Here is a 13741-nt window from a genome sequence, read left to right on the forward strand (position 1 = left end):
TGTAGACTGAGAGAAAGCTTTTGACAATGTTGATTGGAATACTCCCTTTCAAATTCTGAAGGTGGCTGGGGTAAAATACATGGAGCGAGAGGCTATTTACAATATGTACAGAAAGCAGATGGCAGTTGTAAGAGTCGAGGGGTATGAAAGGGAAGCAGTGGTTGGGAAGGGATGTTATTCAATCTGTATATTGAGCAAGTAATAAAGGAAACAAAAGAAAAGTTCTGAAAAGGTATTAAAATCCATGGAGAAGAAATAAAAACTTTGAGGTTCATCGATGACATTCTAATTCTGTCAGAGACAGCAAAGGACTTGGAAGAGCAGTTGAACAGAGTGGACAGTGTCTTGAAAGGAGGGTATAAGATGAACATCAACAAAAGCAAAACGAGGATAATGGAATTTAGTCGAATTAAGTCGGGTGATGCTGAGGGAATTAGATTAGGAAATGAGACACTTAAAGTAGTAGATGAGTTTTGCTATTTGGGGAGCAAAATAACTGATGATAGTCGAAGTAGAGAGGATATAAAATGTGGACTGACAATGGCAAGGAAAGCGTTTCTGAAGAAGAAAAATTTGTTAACACTGAGTATAGATTTAAATGTCAGGAAGTCGTTTCTGAAAGTATTTCTATGGAGTGTAGCCATGTATGGAAGTGAAACGTGGACAATAAATAATTTAGACAAGAAGAGAACAGAAGCTTTCGAAATGTGATGCTACAGAAGAATGCTGAAGATTAGATGGGCAGATCACATAACTAATGAAGAGGTATTGAATAGAATTGGGGAGAAGAGTAGCTTGTGGCACAACGTGACTAGAAGAAGGGATCGGTTGGTAGGACATGTTCTGAGACATCGAGGGATCACCAATTTAGTATTGGAGGGCAGCGTGGATTGTAAAAGTCGTAGAGGGAGACCAAGAGATGAATACACTAAGAAGACTTAGAAGGATGTAGGGTGCAGTAGGTACTGGGAGATGAAGAAGCTTGCACAGGATAGAGTAGCATGGAGAGCTGCATCAAACCAGTCTCAGGACTGAAGACCACAACAACAACAACATTCACCTGACCAGAAGTCTTGTTCCTCCTTCCACTGAACCTATTCCCATTATATCTAACTTTAACCTATCCATTTTCCTTTTTAAATTTTCTAACCTACCTGCCCGATTAAGGGATGTGACATTCCACGCTCCGATCCGTAGAACGCCAGTTTTCTTTCTCCTGATAAGGACATCCTCTTGAGTAGTCCCCACCCGGAGATCCGAATGGGGGACTATTTTACCTCCGGAATATATTACCCAAGAGGACGCCATCATCATTTAATCATACAGTAAAGCTGCATGCCCTCGGGAAAAATTACGGCCGTAGTTTCCCCTTGCTTTCAGCCGTTCGCAGTACCAGCACAGCAAGGCCGTTGTGGTTAATGTTACAAGGCCAGATCAGCCAAACATCCAGACTGTTGCCCATGCAATTACTGAAAAGGCTGCTGCCCCTCTTCAGGAATGATACATTTGTATGGCCTCTCAACAGATACTGCACCATTTTGGTTGGTCCTACGGTACGGCTATCTGTATCACTGAGGCACGCAAGCCTCCCCGTCTATGGCATGGTCTATGGTTCATGGGGAGATATTTGTCTGCTTTTAGTTAGACAGTTTTCCAAAAATGTGTCCAACAGTACTTCATGAGACTGGATGTCCATACTTACTGCAATGAATCCATAGACTTCCCAGTCTATAGTCTGCTGGTCAAAGTAACCTCCACCTAATGTTGCATTATCTGGTTATTTCTGCACTACTGAGCATAGAGTTTCTTTGAATGACTCTAAATCTGCCACAGAAGAATCAGGTGGCTAGTAAAAACATCCAGCAATTAACCTGACTTCACGTAGACCTGTTATATGCGTCCACATAATTTCATCATCACACTAAAATCCAACCTCAGTAGTAGAGGCAATACATTTGTCGACTGCTATTAATATTGTCCCTCATAGGGCATCTAATCTGTCTGTATGATATTTATTCCGTGACTCGCTAAACATTTCAGAGCTTTTTAGTAAGGGTTTCAGCCAGCTCTTGGTCCCAAGAATAATTTAAGCATGACAAATATCCTGAAGAGTAGTAAATTTGGGAACTTTGTTATGAATACTACAACAATTTAGTGATAAAATCTAGACAGTTTAGTGTCTTTATGTTGAATGTGGTGTACTTTCACTATCTGCATATCGACTCCCATATGTTCATCAGAATACTTCAAACCACCACCTAACTCCAAAAAAACCCATATGCACTCCACAAGTCCTCTGCTGCCCTAGTAGCTGCTTCCTTTGTGTAGTGCATCCCTGACCTATCAAGGGGAGTCCCACAATTCTCCACTGATATTGCAATTCCTGAAATCTCCAGCCAAGACTGTTACAAAGTCAACAAAGCCTGCGGTTGAGATATTGTAGGTGCTGCAATATTTGTACTAGCAGTGTGCCTCCTCCCAGCTGCCTGCCAGTGGCTTCATTCTGTCCAGCTGACAGGTGGGGAGGAATGTTAGGCTGCAGTGGTGGGCTGTCGAGTGTGCCAGAGGCTGCACTCTCATCTCTAACTGGACATTCCTGATGTGTCTCATGTGCTGGGCAGTGCTGGATGCACTCTTGTCATATTGCTGATAATGTGGGATTCCACACCACACTAAGTTGGTATCCTTCATCCCTATTGGCAGGGTTCTCATGAATCCTTATTTATGTGGATTCCTTTATAATGCTGTCCCAATACCAGGTTGGTTTGTCTAGCACTTTGATGTTCTGAAACTCAAAGATTTGGTTTCCCTTGACATTATGCTACGATACCACTGATTTCTCTCTGTCCTCCTCTAATACATGCCTAATGTGCTCCTCATAGCATTTCGAAATACGTCTCTGTGTTTGCCCGATCTACAGTTGTTTCCCTTTCTTGTACATACTAATAAAGAAGAAGGCAGATGGTACACTAGGCTGTGCAGTATATAGGAAGGAGACCACACAGACCTGTTCCACGATGCTACAAGCTGTTACCATTCAGTGCAGTGGCACACAGTGGCACCACCCTGGTAGATGGGGTGCACGTCAAATGAAAGCCACCCAGCCAAATTACAGCACCTGAATGAAGTGTTCTGCAGAACTGGGTACAGTGAACTGCAGATTAGTAGGGCATTATTTGAGAAGAGAAAAGATGCAGATGACTGGGGAGAGGGAGAAGAAGACAAGAGACTCGCTTTCCCTCCATACTTGTGACCTCCCTTATTCAAATTGTAAGGCTGCTTGAAAAATCTGACGTATAAACTGTCCTCTGACGACTTTCTAAGACGAAAGGATACCTTCACTCTGCAGAAGACCCACTAAAACTGAGCATGTCTGAGACACACAGCATCACCTGTGAATGTGACCAACAATACAGTGGGCAAATGCGGCACTGTAGTGTGTAACACTGCAAGGAGCACATTAGGCATGTATGACTGGGACGTACAGAGAATTCAGCAATAGCAGAGTGTAGTTTCAAGGAAGACCACACCCTTGACTTTCATATCACCGAGATGCTATGCCAAACAATTGGCTATCGGAGCACAATTATAAAGAACTCCGTAGAAATAAGGAGTTACAAAATTCTGGTCAATAGGGATGAAGGATACCAACTTAGTGCAGCATGGGTGTTGGTGTTAATATGATGAGATCATGTCCAGCACCATCCAGCACACAAAACTCATCCAGAATGTCCAGACAGACATACAAGTGCATCCTCCAACACACCTGCTACCCCACCACAGCAGCCTCACCGCCTCCCTGCCTGTCAATCGGACAGCACTGAAGAATCAGTCCATCTGATAACTGTGTAAATTTAAGTTGTTAGAATGTTCATTTCTTTAAATAGTTTGTTTGCAGAGGTCTTCAGTTTTATTAACATATGTTTCTGATGCAGCCCAGATAAATCATTTGTTAGAGTATTTTGAAAGCCAGATACGATTGGCAAAGCTGTACGTGATTATTTGTCGATTGAGACTCCACAATTCTTTCTAAAAAAAGGAGTGTAAAGATACTTTAATTTTATAACTGAAAACAGCATACAAACGGCTTGTTTTTAAAGTAAAACCAACTTTTTTTTCAAAATACAGCATGTGCTTAACAGTAATATTAGAAATTACATTTATGAGCTGTATTTGTGACAATGCACTACCATATCCCTATTGAACAGATTTTGTTGAGATTAGTGAAATTTTAAATTTAATCTGTTAGTTCCATTTTTGTTGTAACATTCATGACTCCTCGCTTCAAGAAATCTAAGAAAGGTAGCACCTAACACCAATATGCAAAATTTACTTTAGTTAAATAGGAGCTATGCATTGGTACAGGTACTAATGTATATTGTGTTACATTTTTGTACCACTCTTGATTTCTTTAGCCAGTTTTCAACGTTGTTAATTGTGTTATATTTGGAATAGGTTGTGTATACTTTTCACTTACATAGGTGCCTAAATGTACATAGTTGTTATGTGTTATGTGTTGTTATGTGATGAAACCTATATCATGTGCATTATTGATGAACAATAAGTAAATATGAATGTAAATGCAGTTCCTCACTATCACTATTGTCATTATGTTGGTATTGTGTACAGACAGAAAATATCATTTGATTTAAGGTCATCGAAACAGTCCAGGTCCTGCTCGATTGACACCAGAGCCTCCAATAGAGAAAGATGAGGGTATATCAGATGAAGAGGACCCAGCAGAGTTGCGGTTGCTACTTGAACTCAATGAGCAGGTGAGCTCATACTGTGCCTATGATAAATAGCTTCAATATGATCTTATCATGCGCATTATTTTTGTTGGACTTATATGAATACATTAGTTCATCCTTATAGTATACAGTTTCCTTCCTGGATGACCACTGCAGTTGATGGTTTGAAATCCAGTTTCATACATAGAAAGGAAGTAGAAAAATTATGTGACAAGAGACAGCTAGGTACTGTAAACAATGAAAATAATAAGAGCAATGATTATTAGTATTTGATATATATTTACTTAAGGGCATGCTGCTGGAAGAATAAATTTTGCACAACACAAGCAAGATAATCAAATACTGTCTGTGTTGTGAGAGATGTCATCGAAGGGGCTGGTGGGAGATGTCATTGAAGGGGCTGGTGGTGGTAGTGGTCACGGAGTGGAAGGGATTAGGATTGTGATCTGTTTGACAGAGAAGTTTAAAAAATAGAAAAAAAATGAAATTGAAGAAATTGAGATAGCCTGCTAATGTCTGTTAAAACCAGAGATAAAAAGTAAGTTATGTCAACATAAAATATTAAGAGAATAACATGTTAGAGTACATTTGCAATATTTAGAAATAACACTCTCTCTCTCTCTCTCTCTCTCTCTCTCTCTCTCTCACACACACACACACACACACACACACATTAAATGTGAAACAGTGGAAACTCCAGGTTGGAGTCAGGAAAGATATATTGCTACTTACTGTAGAGATGAGATGTTAAGTTGCAGACAGGCACAACTAAAAGACAGTTACACATTAATGCTAGTCCAAGCTGCCGGAAATGGTGGTCATGTGTGTGTGAGGTGTGCTCTTGTGTGTGAATGAATATGTGCGTATGTTTCTTTTTATGATGAAGGCTGCGACCAAAAGCTAATGTGATAAGTGCCTTTTAGTTATGCCTGTCAGCAACTAAATGTGTCATCTTTATGGTAAACATTGTTAATACATTATGTGTAGACATTTTTTTCACTTGTAACTTGATTGAAACATCAAATTTTGATTCATCACATTACACACTTGAAGTGGTTAACATGCGGAGCATGAATTGAAGTCTTGTTTAATGTGTGTTGTTACCATTGTCTACATTGATGAATCCTCATCATTCACCTGCAGTGTATTATATGGCTAACGTAGGAGATCAATCTGTGGATGAAATGTGTGTCCATATATACCTAACTGTAGGTGAGGCACATGACTGAGTGAAAGGGACCTTTTCTCCATTTAGTCTATATATTTATTAAGATTTCTTTTTAGCTATACAACCAGAGATAAAAAGTAAATTAAGGGTAGTTTGAGCTTAAAAAGCCAGTTTTGAATGTTCACCCAAGTGTCATGCATACTAATACTGTTATGTCAGCTACTATGGGAGTCAGCACTGACACAAACAAGGAAGGAAAGAAGTTGCAATTGCTGGTGGCAGGAATCCAAAATGATCTGTACATAACATATGCAGACTAATAGGACACTTTATTTCTAAAAAGGAGGGAAACATAACTTCTCATTAAGAGGTGGCATAATGTGCTTCCTGTGCCTCCTATCTGTAATTACTTTTACACACTATTACTACTGTAGTATGCAGGTTAAGTATCATCTTCCTGTTACTCAGTACTGATGCTCTTGAAGTCTGTGACCGAACTGAGGCCTGACCAGCTATGGGTGGCTCATTAAGTCAGCATTCAGAGGGGGTGCTGAACTCTGTCTTCCTGGAGGTGGTGCTGCCTGCTCTTTCCATTGGCATGCAGGTCAGCACCTTCTTGATGCAGTTTTGCAGTGCTGTGCTGGTCAGTTTGCAGTTGATGCTTTAGAACTGCACAAATACGACAGCAGATTCATATTGATTTCCACACCATCAAAAACAATAACATATTGGCTGAATCCATTATATTTTCATGTGTATGACATCGTAGCATACATATTCAAAACTGACCCTTTAAGCTGAAACTTGTGTAACTAAGAAGGGGTCTTAATAAATATGCTGCCTTAGTGGAAAATTAGGAAATGAGACACTTAAAGTAGTAAATGAGTTTTGTTATTTGGGGAGCAAAATAACTGATGATGGTCGAAGTAGAGAAGATATAAAATGTAGACTGGCAATGGCAAGGAAAGCGTTTCTGAAGAAGAGGAATTTGTTGACATAGAGTATAGATTTAAGTGTCAGGAAGTCGTTTGTGAAAGTATTTGTATGGAGTGTAGCCATGTATGGAAGTGAAACATGGACTATAAATAGTTTGGACAAGAAGAGAATAGAAGCTTTCGAAATGTGGTGCTACAGAAGAATGCTGAAGATTAGATGGGCAGATCACATAACTAATGATGAAGTATTGAATAGAATTGGGGAGAAGAGGAGTTTGTGGCACAAGTTGACAAAAAGAAGGGACCGGTTAGTAGGACATGTTCTGAGGCATCAAGGGATCACGAATTTAGCATTGGAGGGCAGCATGGAGGGTAAAAATCGTAGAGGGAGACCAAGAGATAAATACACTAAGCAGATTCAAAAGGATGTAGGTTGCAGTAAGTACTGGGAGATGAAGAAGCTTGCACAGGATAGGGTAGCATGGAGAGCTGCATCAAACCAGTCTCAGGACTGAAGACCACAACAACAACAACATAGTGGAAAATGTCACCTTCATTCGACAGATTTATTGGTCCATGAAGCGGATGTAGATCAAGGTTGCGTTTACCATAGTTTCCTTCTTTGCTGAGCTTCAATCACCTGTCTTGTACAAACAGAGAAATTTACAGCTTATATGGTTGAGTGGCACAGCTTTTGTTTTTCTATCAGAGCATCCCAAATATTAGAAGTTATCTGTGCTTTTTAAGGTCTTTTTAAGCTGCTCCTTGTAACCCTTTAGAGTAGCATGTCAAGCTCCCCCATCAATACTGGGGTCACCATACAGGTTTTATGAAGGAAGTCTGTCATCAATAATGTGCAGGATGTGGCTGATCTATTTAATACTACACACAAAAACGGTGGATTTTATACTGTATGTCCTTGGCTTAGTACATCCATGTGAAACTGAATACTAACACTCCCATTCAATGTTTGTTTGTTAGTTGTGAGGGGCAGTGATGAACACCCACCTCTATGGGACCATGGAATAGTTCCATTCAGAAGTAACAACCACATACATCCTGACATTTATCCCACTGTGTTGATGAGATGATCAAGTCCTGTTTCATAGAACTCAGATGACTACTGACAGATCCACTTCCTCATCCAACTGAAACTGGTGTCTATGCAAGTCTTTCTTCAGGTCATGAGAATGTGAAAGTAACACAGTGAACGATGTGTGCAGTATGGAGGATGTTGCAGTGTTTCCCAACCAAATCACTGAGGCATAGCCTTCATCCAATTGGCAGTGAGAGGGCTGGCTGGCTTTATGGTGCAACAGGATGATGCTGTATGACAGCATTCCTGGACATTTTTTACTTTATGACCCATTACATTTTCTGGAAAGTGTCTTCATAGCACTGTGCATTGATTGCACCACGCCAAAGGAATGTGAAGAGCAGGGGGCCCATGCAGTCTAAGAAGAGGATCATCCTGACTCTACCCCAACGTTTGGAAAAAGGTTTTGGATTTCTTTGGTGGGAGAGATGTGGGATGTTTAAACCGTTGGCTTGGCCGTTTGCCCTCAGGTTTGAAATGGTGGTATCATGCAAGGTCATGATGTTCTTCTTTGACTGTAGGGGTCCTCTGGTCATCGAGTTCATTGAGCGTGGAACCAAAATCAGTCATTGAGCGTGGAACCAAAATCAATGCATAGTTCTATGAGAAAGAATCATTCTGCTGCATGATAGTGCCTGCCACCACACTGCCAGTTAGATGAAGGTTACACTTCAGTGACTTGGTTGGTAAACACTGCAACATCCTTTGTACCTCCAGGATCGTTCACTATGTGATTTTCACATCTTTGGTGACCTGAAGAAAGACATACTTGTATATTAGTTTCAGTCAAGCAAGGAAGTGTAAGAATGGGTGTGGTGGTGGACTTATCAGTGACTGACCACATTCTATGAAACAGGAACTGATGACCTCATCTTCCAGTGGGATGAATGCCTTAATTCATATGGTGATTGTATTTGAATGGAACGACTCCATGGTCCCATTGTGATGAAGTTTAGGGTTTCATTTGAGGGTGTCTTATAATTTCACATTCAACGGATTTCATAATGATGTGGAATGAGTCATTTTACATTCGCATTACAAATTAATTTGTAAATATGGCTACAGTTTTAGGGTTTCATTTCAGGGTGTCTTATAGTTTCATGTTCTATGGATTTCATAATGATGTAGAATGAGTCATTTTACATTCACATTATAAATTAATTTGTAAATATGGCTACATGCTGGACATTTAGAAGTTGTATTATTGTAAGTTACACAAATGTGAGTTAGTAATTCCCACCCACCAACTGTTACACTTTAAAATAAAAGAAATTCTTCTATGGAACTGGAGGATTTCTCAAGGAGAAACTTTTTCAATTTGTTTTCAAATTTTACTTTGCTGTCTATCAGACATTTTATATCAAAAATTTTAGTTGCAGTACTGTGCATCCCTTTTTGTGCTGAAGGCAACATTTATGTGATGTAATGGATGTCATTTGTCCTTCTGGTGTTGTAATTATGTGCATCATTGTTCCTTTTGAGCTGCAGTGGATTGTTTACAAGAAACTTCATAAGTGGTCAGTATCTGCTGGTAAAAGCAATTCTGTTCTATGATGTCATGATGTAAATAATTAGTGCTGCAAAATTGGGACAATAACTGCCTGGGCCACTGTTAGTTTAGCACTTATTTGCAAATCTTTATTGAAAAAGACATGTGAGAGGCATCTAAAGGCTGCATGGGTAGCAGAGATTTTTTGTATACCTTTCAGAAGCACGGTGATACAAGAGAATGTTTCCAAGGTGGGAGATGAAGTCTGTCTGCTTCAGATGAGTATTGGAGATTATAGTAATCATAGTCTGCAAGAGAAATTCCAGGGACAAGCTGTGTTAGTACACTGGTTTCCTGAGAATTCAAAGTCACCCCAAATCATTCATCAACACTCCTGAAGCAGTTGACAGAAAATGCAGTTCTTCATGTGTATGAGCCGGAGAAGCATTGTCATTTATATTCTGTCTCTCTGTTATGCTAGTGACCATGTCCAATCTTTTTGGCCAAAGTCTGACTTGATTAAAAAGTCATCCACCAAAACAGAACTTATTTCCACTCTGTCGTTGTGGTCATGTCTCTTACTCATAAGTGTAAGGAAAGAGCATATGTTTGAGCACATAGCACCTTTAAGCCTATTTCGAATTGGATATTTCACTAACATGTCACTATGGTGCAGAACTTGACCAGTATTATTATTGTAGAGTGTTCTGATCAGCACTACAGCATAGCACTGATATTTGGAAAGTATTCTTGCCCAGATAATTAAGGAAACAATTCTGCCATTTCTCTCCCATTTGTATGTATCAATCCTTTAGTGTTTGTATAGCAAGTGTTGTTTTCAGCAGAGAATGTGATTACTGTTTTGTAAATAATATAGTTTTGTAATATATCAGATTACTGATGTATGTATTATAAGAATGGTAAATTTTCTTTTAAAACAAACAAGTAATATGAAATACTCTTCACAGTTTAGTCATCTGTCTCTAGAAGGTCTGTTTATAAATGACTAAGAGATTAATTTGAGAGTAATAAAGGTAACAACTTATTAAATAGTAGATGCACTAAGTTGTTGGAAGGTGCACAAACAAGACTGAAAACTTCACTAGGATTAGGATAAATCCTTTTTTGGGTTAGAGTATACACACACACACACACACACACACACACACACACACACATATATATATATATATATATATATATATATATATATATATATATACAAAGATGATGTGACTTACCAAGTGAAAGCGCTGGCACGTCGATAGACACACAAACAAACACAAACATACACACAAAATTCAAGCTTTCGCAACAAACTGTTGCCTCATCAGGAAAGAGGGAAGGAGAGGGAAAGACGAAAGGATGTGGGTTTTAAGGGAGAGGGTAAGGAGTCATTCCAATCCCGGGAGCGGAAAGACTTACCTTAGGGGGAAAAAAGGACAGGTATACACTCGCACACACACACATATCCACACATATCCATCCACACACACATATCCATCCACACACATATCCCCCTAAGGTAAGTCTTTCCGCTCCCGGGATTGGAATGACTCCTTACCCTCTCCCTTAAAACCCACATCCTTTCGTCTTTCCCTCTCCTTCCCTCTTTCCTGATGAGGCAACAGTTTGTTGCGAAAGCTTGAATTTTGTGTGTATGTTTGTGTTTGTTTGTGTGTCTATCGACGTGCCAGCGCTTTCGTTTGGTAAGTCACATCATCTTTGTTTTTAGATATATTTTTCCCACGTGGAATGTTTCCCTCTCTCTCTCTCTCTCTCTCTCTCTATATATATATATATATATATATATATATATATATATATATATATATATATATATATAGGTTAGGTTAGGTTAGGTTAGGTTAGTGTCAGCTAAATAAGCAATAGAGTATTGTGTATTCAGCCAGCCCCTCTCAGGAGACACCGCCTTAGAGTAGCACTGTCTGTGCGGGCTAGACTAGAGGGTTTGCGTGCTCCAGGGAAGCAGAGGGTCATGCCAGCGGTAGTGTAGCTACTGGCAGGGCCTCCCAAGCTGGACAGACCTTTGCAGAGGAGCCAGACAAAGTGCGTCTCACAATGCCCTTTCTTTCTTTTTATCCTATCCTGTTTCCCATGTCTTCAGTGATACAGATTTCATTAGCACTGGCATGCCATTTGTAAAGGAGAGGGACAACTCCAAATTGAAACCCGAAATCGTCATTTCCATTAGGCACAAGTACGGTCCAACCAGTAATGAGCGGCAATTGCCTGCAGCCAAACTGACCTCGCACATTGCGTATTATTGCTCCTGTGGAACCAGTCAGCTAGGCCAAGAGGGTGGCGTGAGTAGTGGGCAAGCTCACTGTCACCTAAAATCTGCATCCCAGGTGCAGTAGCATCCACGGAGAGGACACTCCATCAGTGTGAAACAACATGGATAGTGGCAGTTACTGGTCAGAAGCTCGCTCTAATGGGTGCAGGAGTGGGCACCAGAGGTCGCTATTGACAGTGGGAGGGCCCATCGTATATCCACTGGCCAGTCAACCCCACTTCAAGCTGGGCAGCCCCCAGTCAGTTAGGTACTGGCCTGTCCTGGTGCTGATTGTTCCATTGGGTGTTTGTAACACTAGCACTGCTAGAAGTTATCACCATAATATCTCACACTGCTGCTACAAAAATAAAAAATAAAAATTAAAATAAAATGTAAAGATATTTCATTATGCATCAGTACATGGAACATTTGCACTATGCTGCAAGGCTTCCTGGACAGCTGTGGAGGCTCACAAGAGCTACACGAAATGGCTGCTATTGACTTAGAGCTAGTCCAACTCTATATCACTATAACAGCACTGAGGAAACCAGGCTACCAGAAGAAGGCTCAATATGGGAAAAAAACTTCACTTTTTTTCTGGAAGGGCAAAGATGTTGCTAGCCCCAGACAGCACGGAATCTGCTTTGCTGTCCGCAGTGACTTGCTGTGTTGTACCGAAAACCCAATTGGGATCTCAGAATGCATTATGACTGTATTTCACAACAAATAGTGGACTACTGATGCTGATATCTATACATGCACCAACACGTACCTCAGCTGCAGATGCCAAGTATCAATTTTATGAACAACTCATTGATGTGGTACAAGGAATGCACTCTGGGGACCGTCTGTGCATCCTTGGTGATTTCAATGCTTGTATTGGTTGTGATTTTGTCACTTGGCCTGACTGCCTAGGCAAACACGGAGTGGGCAAGATAAATAAAAATAGTCTATGGTTGCTTGAATTCTGTGCAAAGTATCAGTTGTGTGTCACCATTACATACTTAAAAGGCAAACTGAACCACAAGGTTTCCTGGATGCACTCCCACTCAAAACATTGGCACCGATTAGGTCTTATTCTAACTAAAAGGAAAGATCTACATTACTTTCTTTATTCATGTTCTTTTCTTAGTGCAGACTGTGACATGGATCATGCACTTGTATTGACAAAAGTGCGTATCATGACTAAAAATTTTCACTCTGCCAGAACACCTTGCAAAACAAAAATTAATCTTTACCATACAAGAAACACTGCTGCAGTGGACATATATAGTGATAAGATATGAAAAGAGGTGGATCCCTGGGACCCAGCCACTCTTATTTTTGAAGACTGGCAGAAGATAATATCATTTCTTACCGTTACGGCTGGAAATGTGTTCGGTAATCTGGAAGCAAAATCGCTGGATTGGTTCATCGAGAATGTAGATGTCCTGAAACCTCTCCTTGAGGCTAAGTGTCATGCCACTGTTATCTGGCATAAAAAACCTTGCAATTTTACATGCAGGGAGCTAAGCAAAGCAAAGGCAGCTGTTCAACACACTGTCTGCAACTGCATCAGTTCCTATTGGGAACAACTTTGCACTGGCGTACAGGAGTGTTTCAATGCTGGCAACATTGGTGGTGTGTAATCGGGCATCAAACAGGCCATTGGACCCATTCCAAAGAAGATTGTACCACTCAAGAAAATAGATGGAAAAGTCATCACAGATTGAAACCATCAATTGCACCATTGGGTAGAACATTACTCCAGCCTCTACTCACATCCCATCAACATTAGTCCAAACCCAATGGAAGAAATTCCTCAGATAACACCTTACCATGACTTGGATATCACGCCTGCTATGGAGGAGCTTCAATGAGCAATTGCACAGCTTAAATGTGGGAAGTGCCCTGGCAAAGGCAACATCGCCACAGAAATTGTAAAACTTAAGCCAGTTTTTCTGCTGTTTTTCAACCTCTTACTGAAATGTTGGGCTGAGGGTATTGTACCGCAAGACATGCACAAT

General features: G+C 40.3%; 1 protein-coding gene across 1 annotated transcript in view; it reads left to right on the top strand.

Moving 5' to 3' along the window:
• The window catches only part of LOC126237483 (uncharacterized), a 461878-nt gene that overhangs the window by 280722 nt on the left and 167415 nt on the right, over positions 1-13741 (top strand). The window contains exon 14 of the mRNA XM_049947630.1: positions 4654-4775. Coding sequence (XP_049803587.1) covers positions 4654-4775 — 122 coding nt within the window. The remainder of the gene's footprint in view (positions 1-4653; positions 4776-13741) is intronic.

This window comes from Schistocerca nitens, chromosome 2, assembly GCF_023898315.1.
Source record: "Schistocerca nitens isolate TAMUIC-IGC-003100 chromosome 2, iqSchNite1.1, whole genome shotgun sequence".
Classification (NCBI taxonomy): Eukaryota; Metazoa; Arthropoda; class Insecta; order Orthoptera; family Acrididae; genus Schistocerca; species Schistocerca nitens.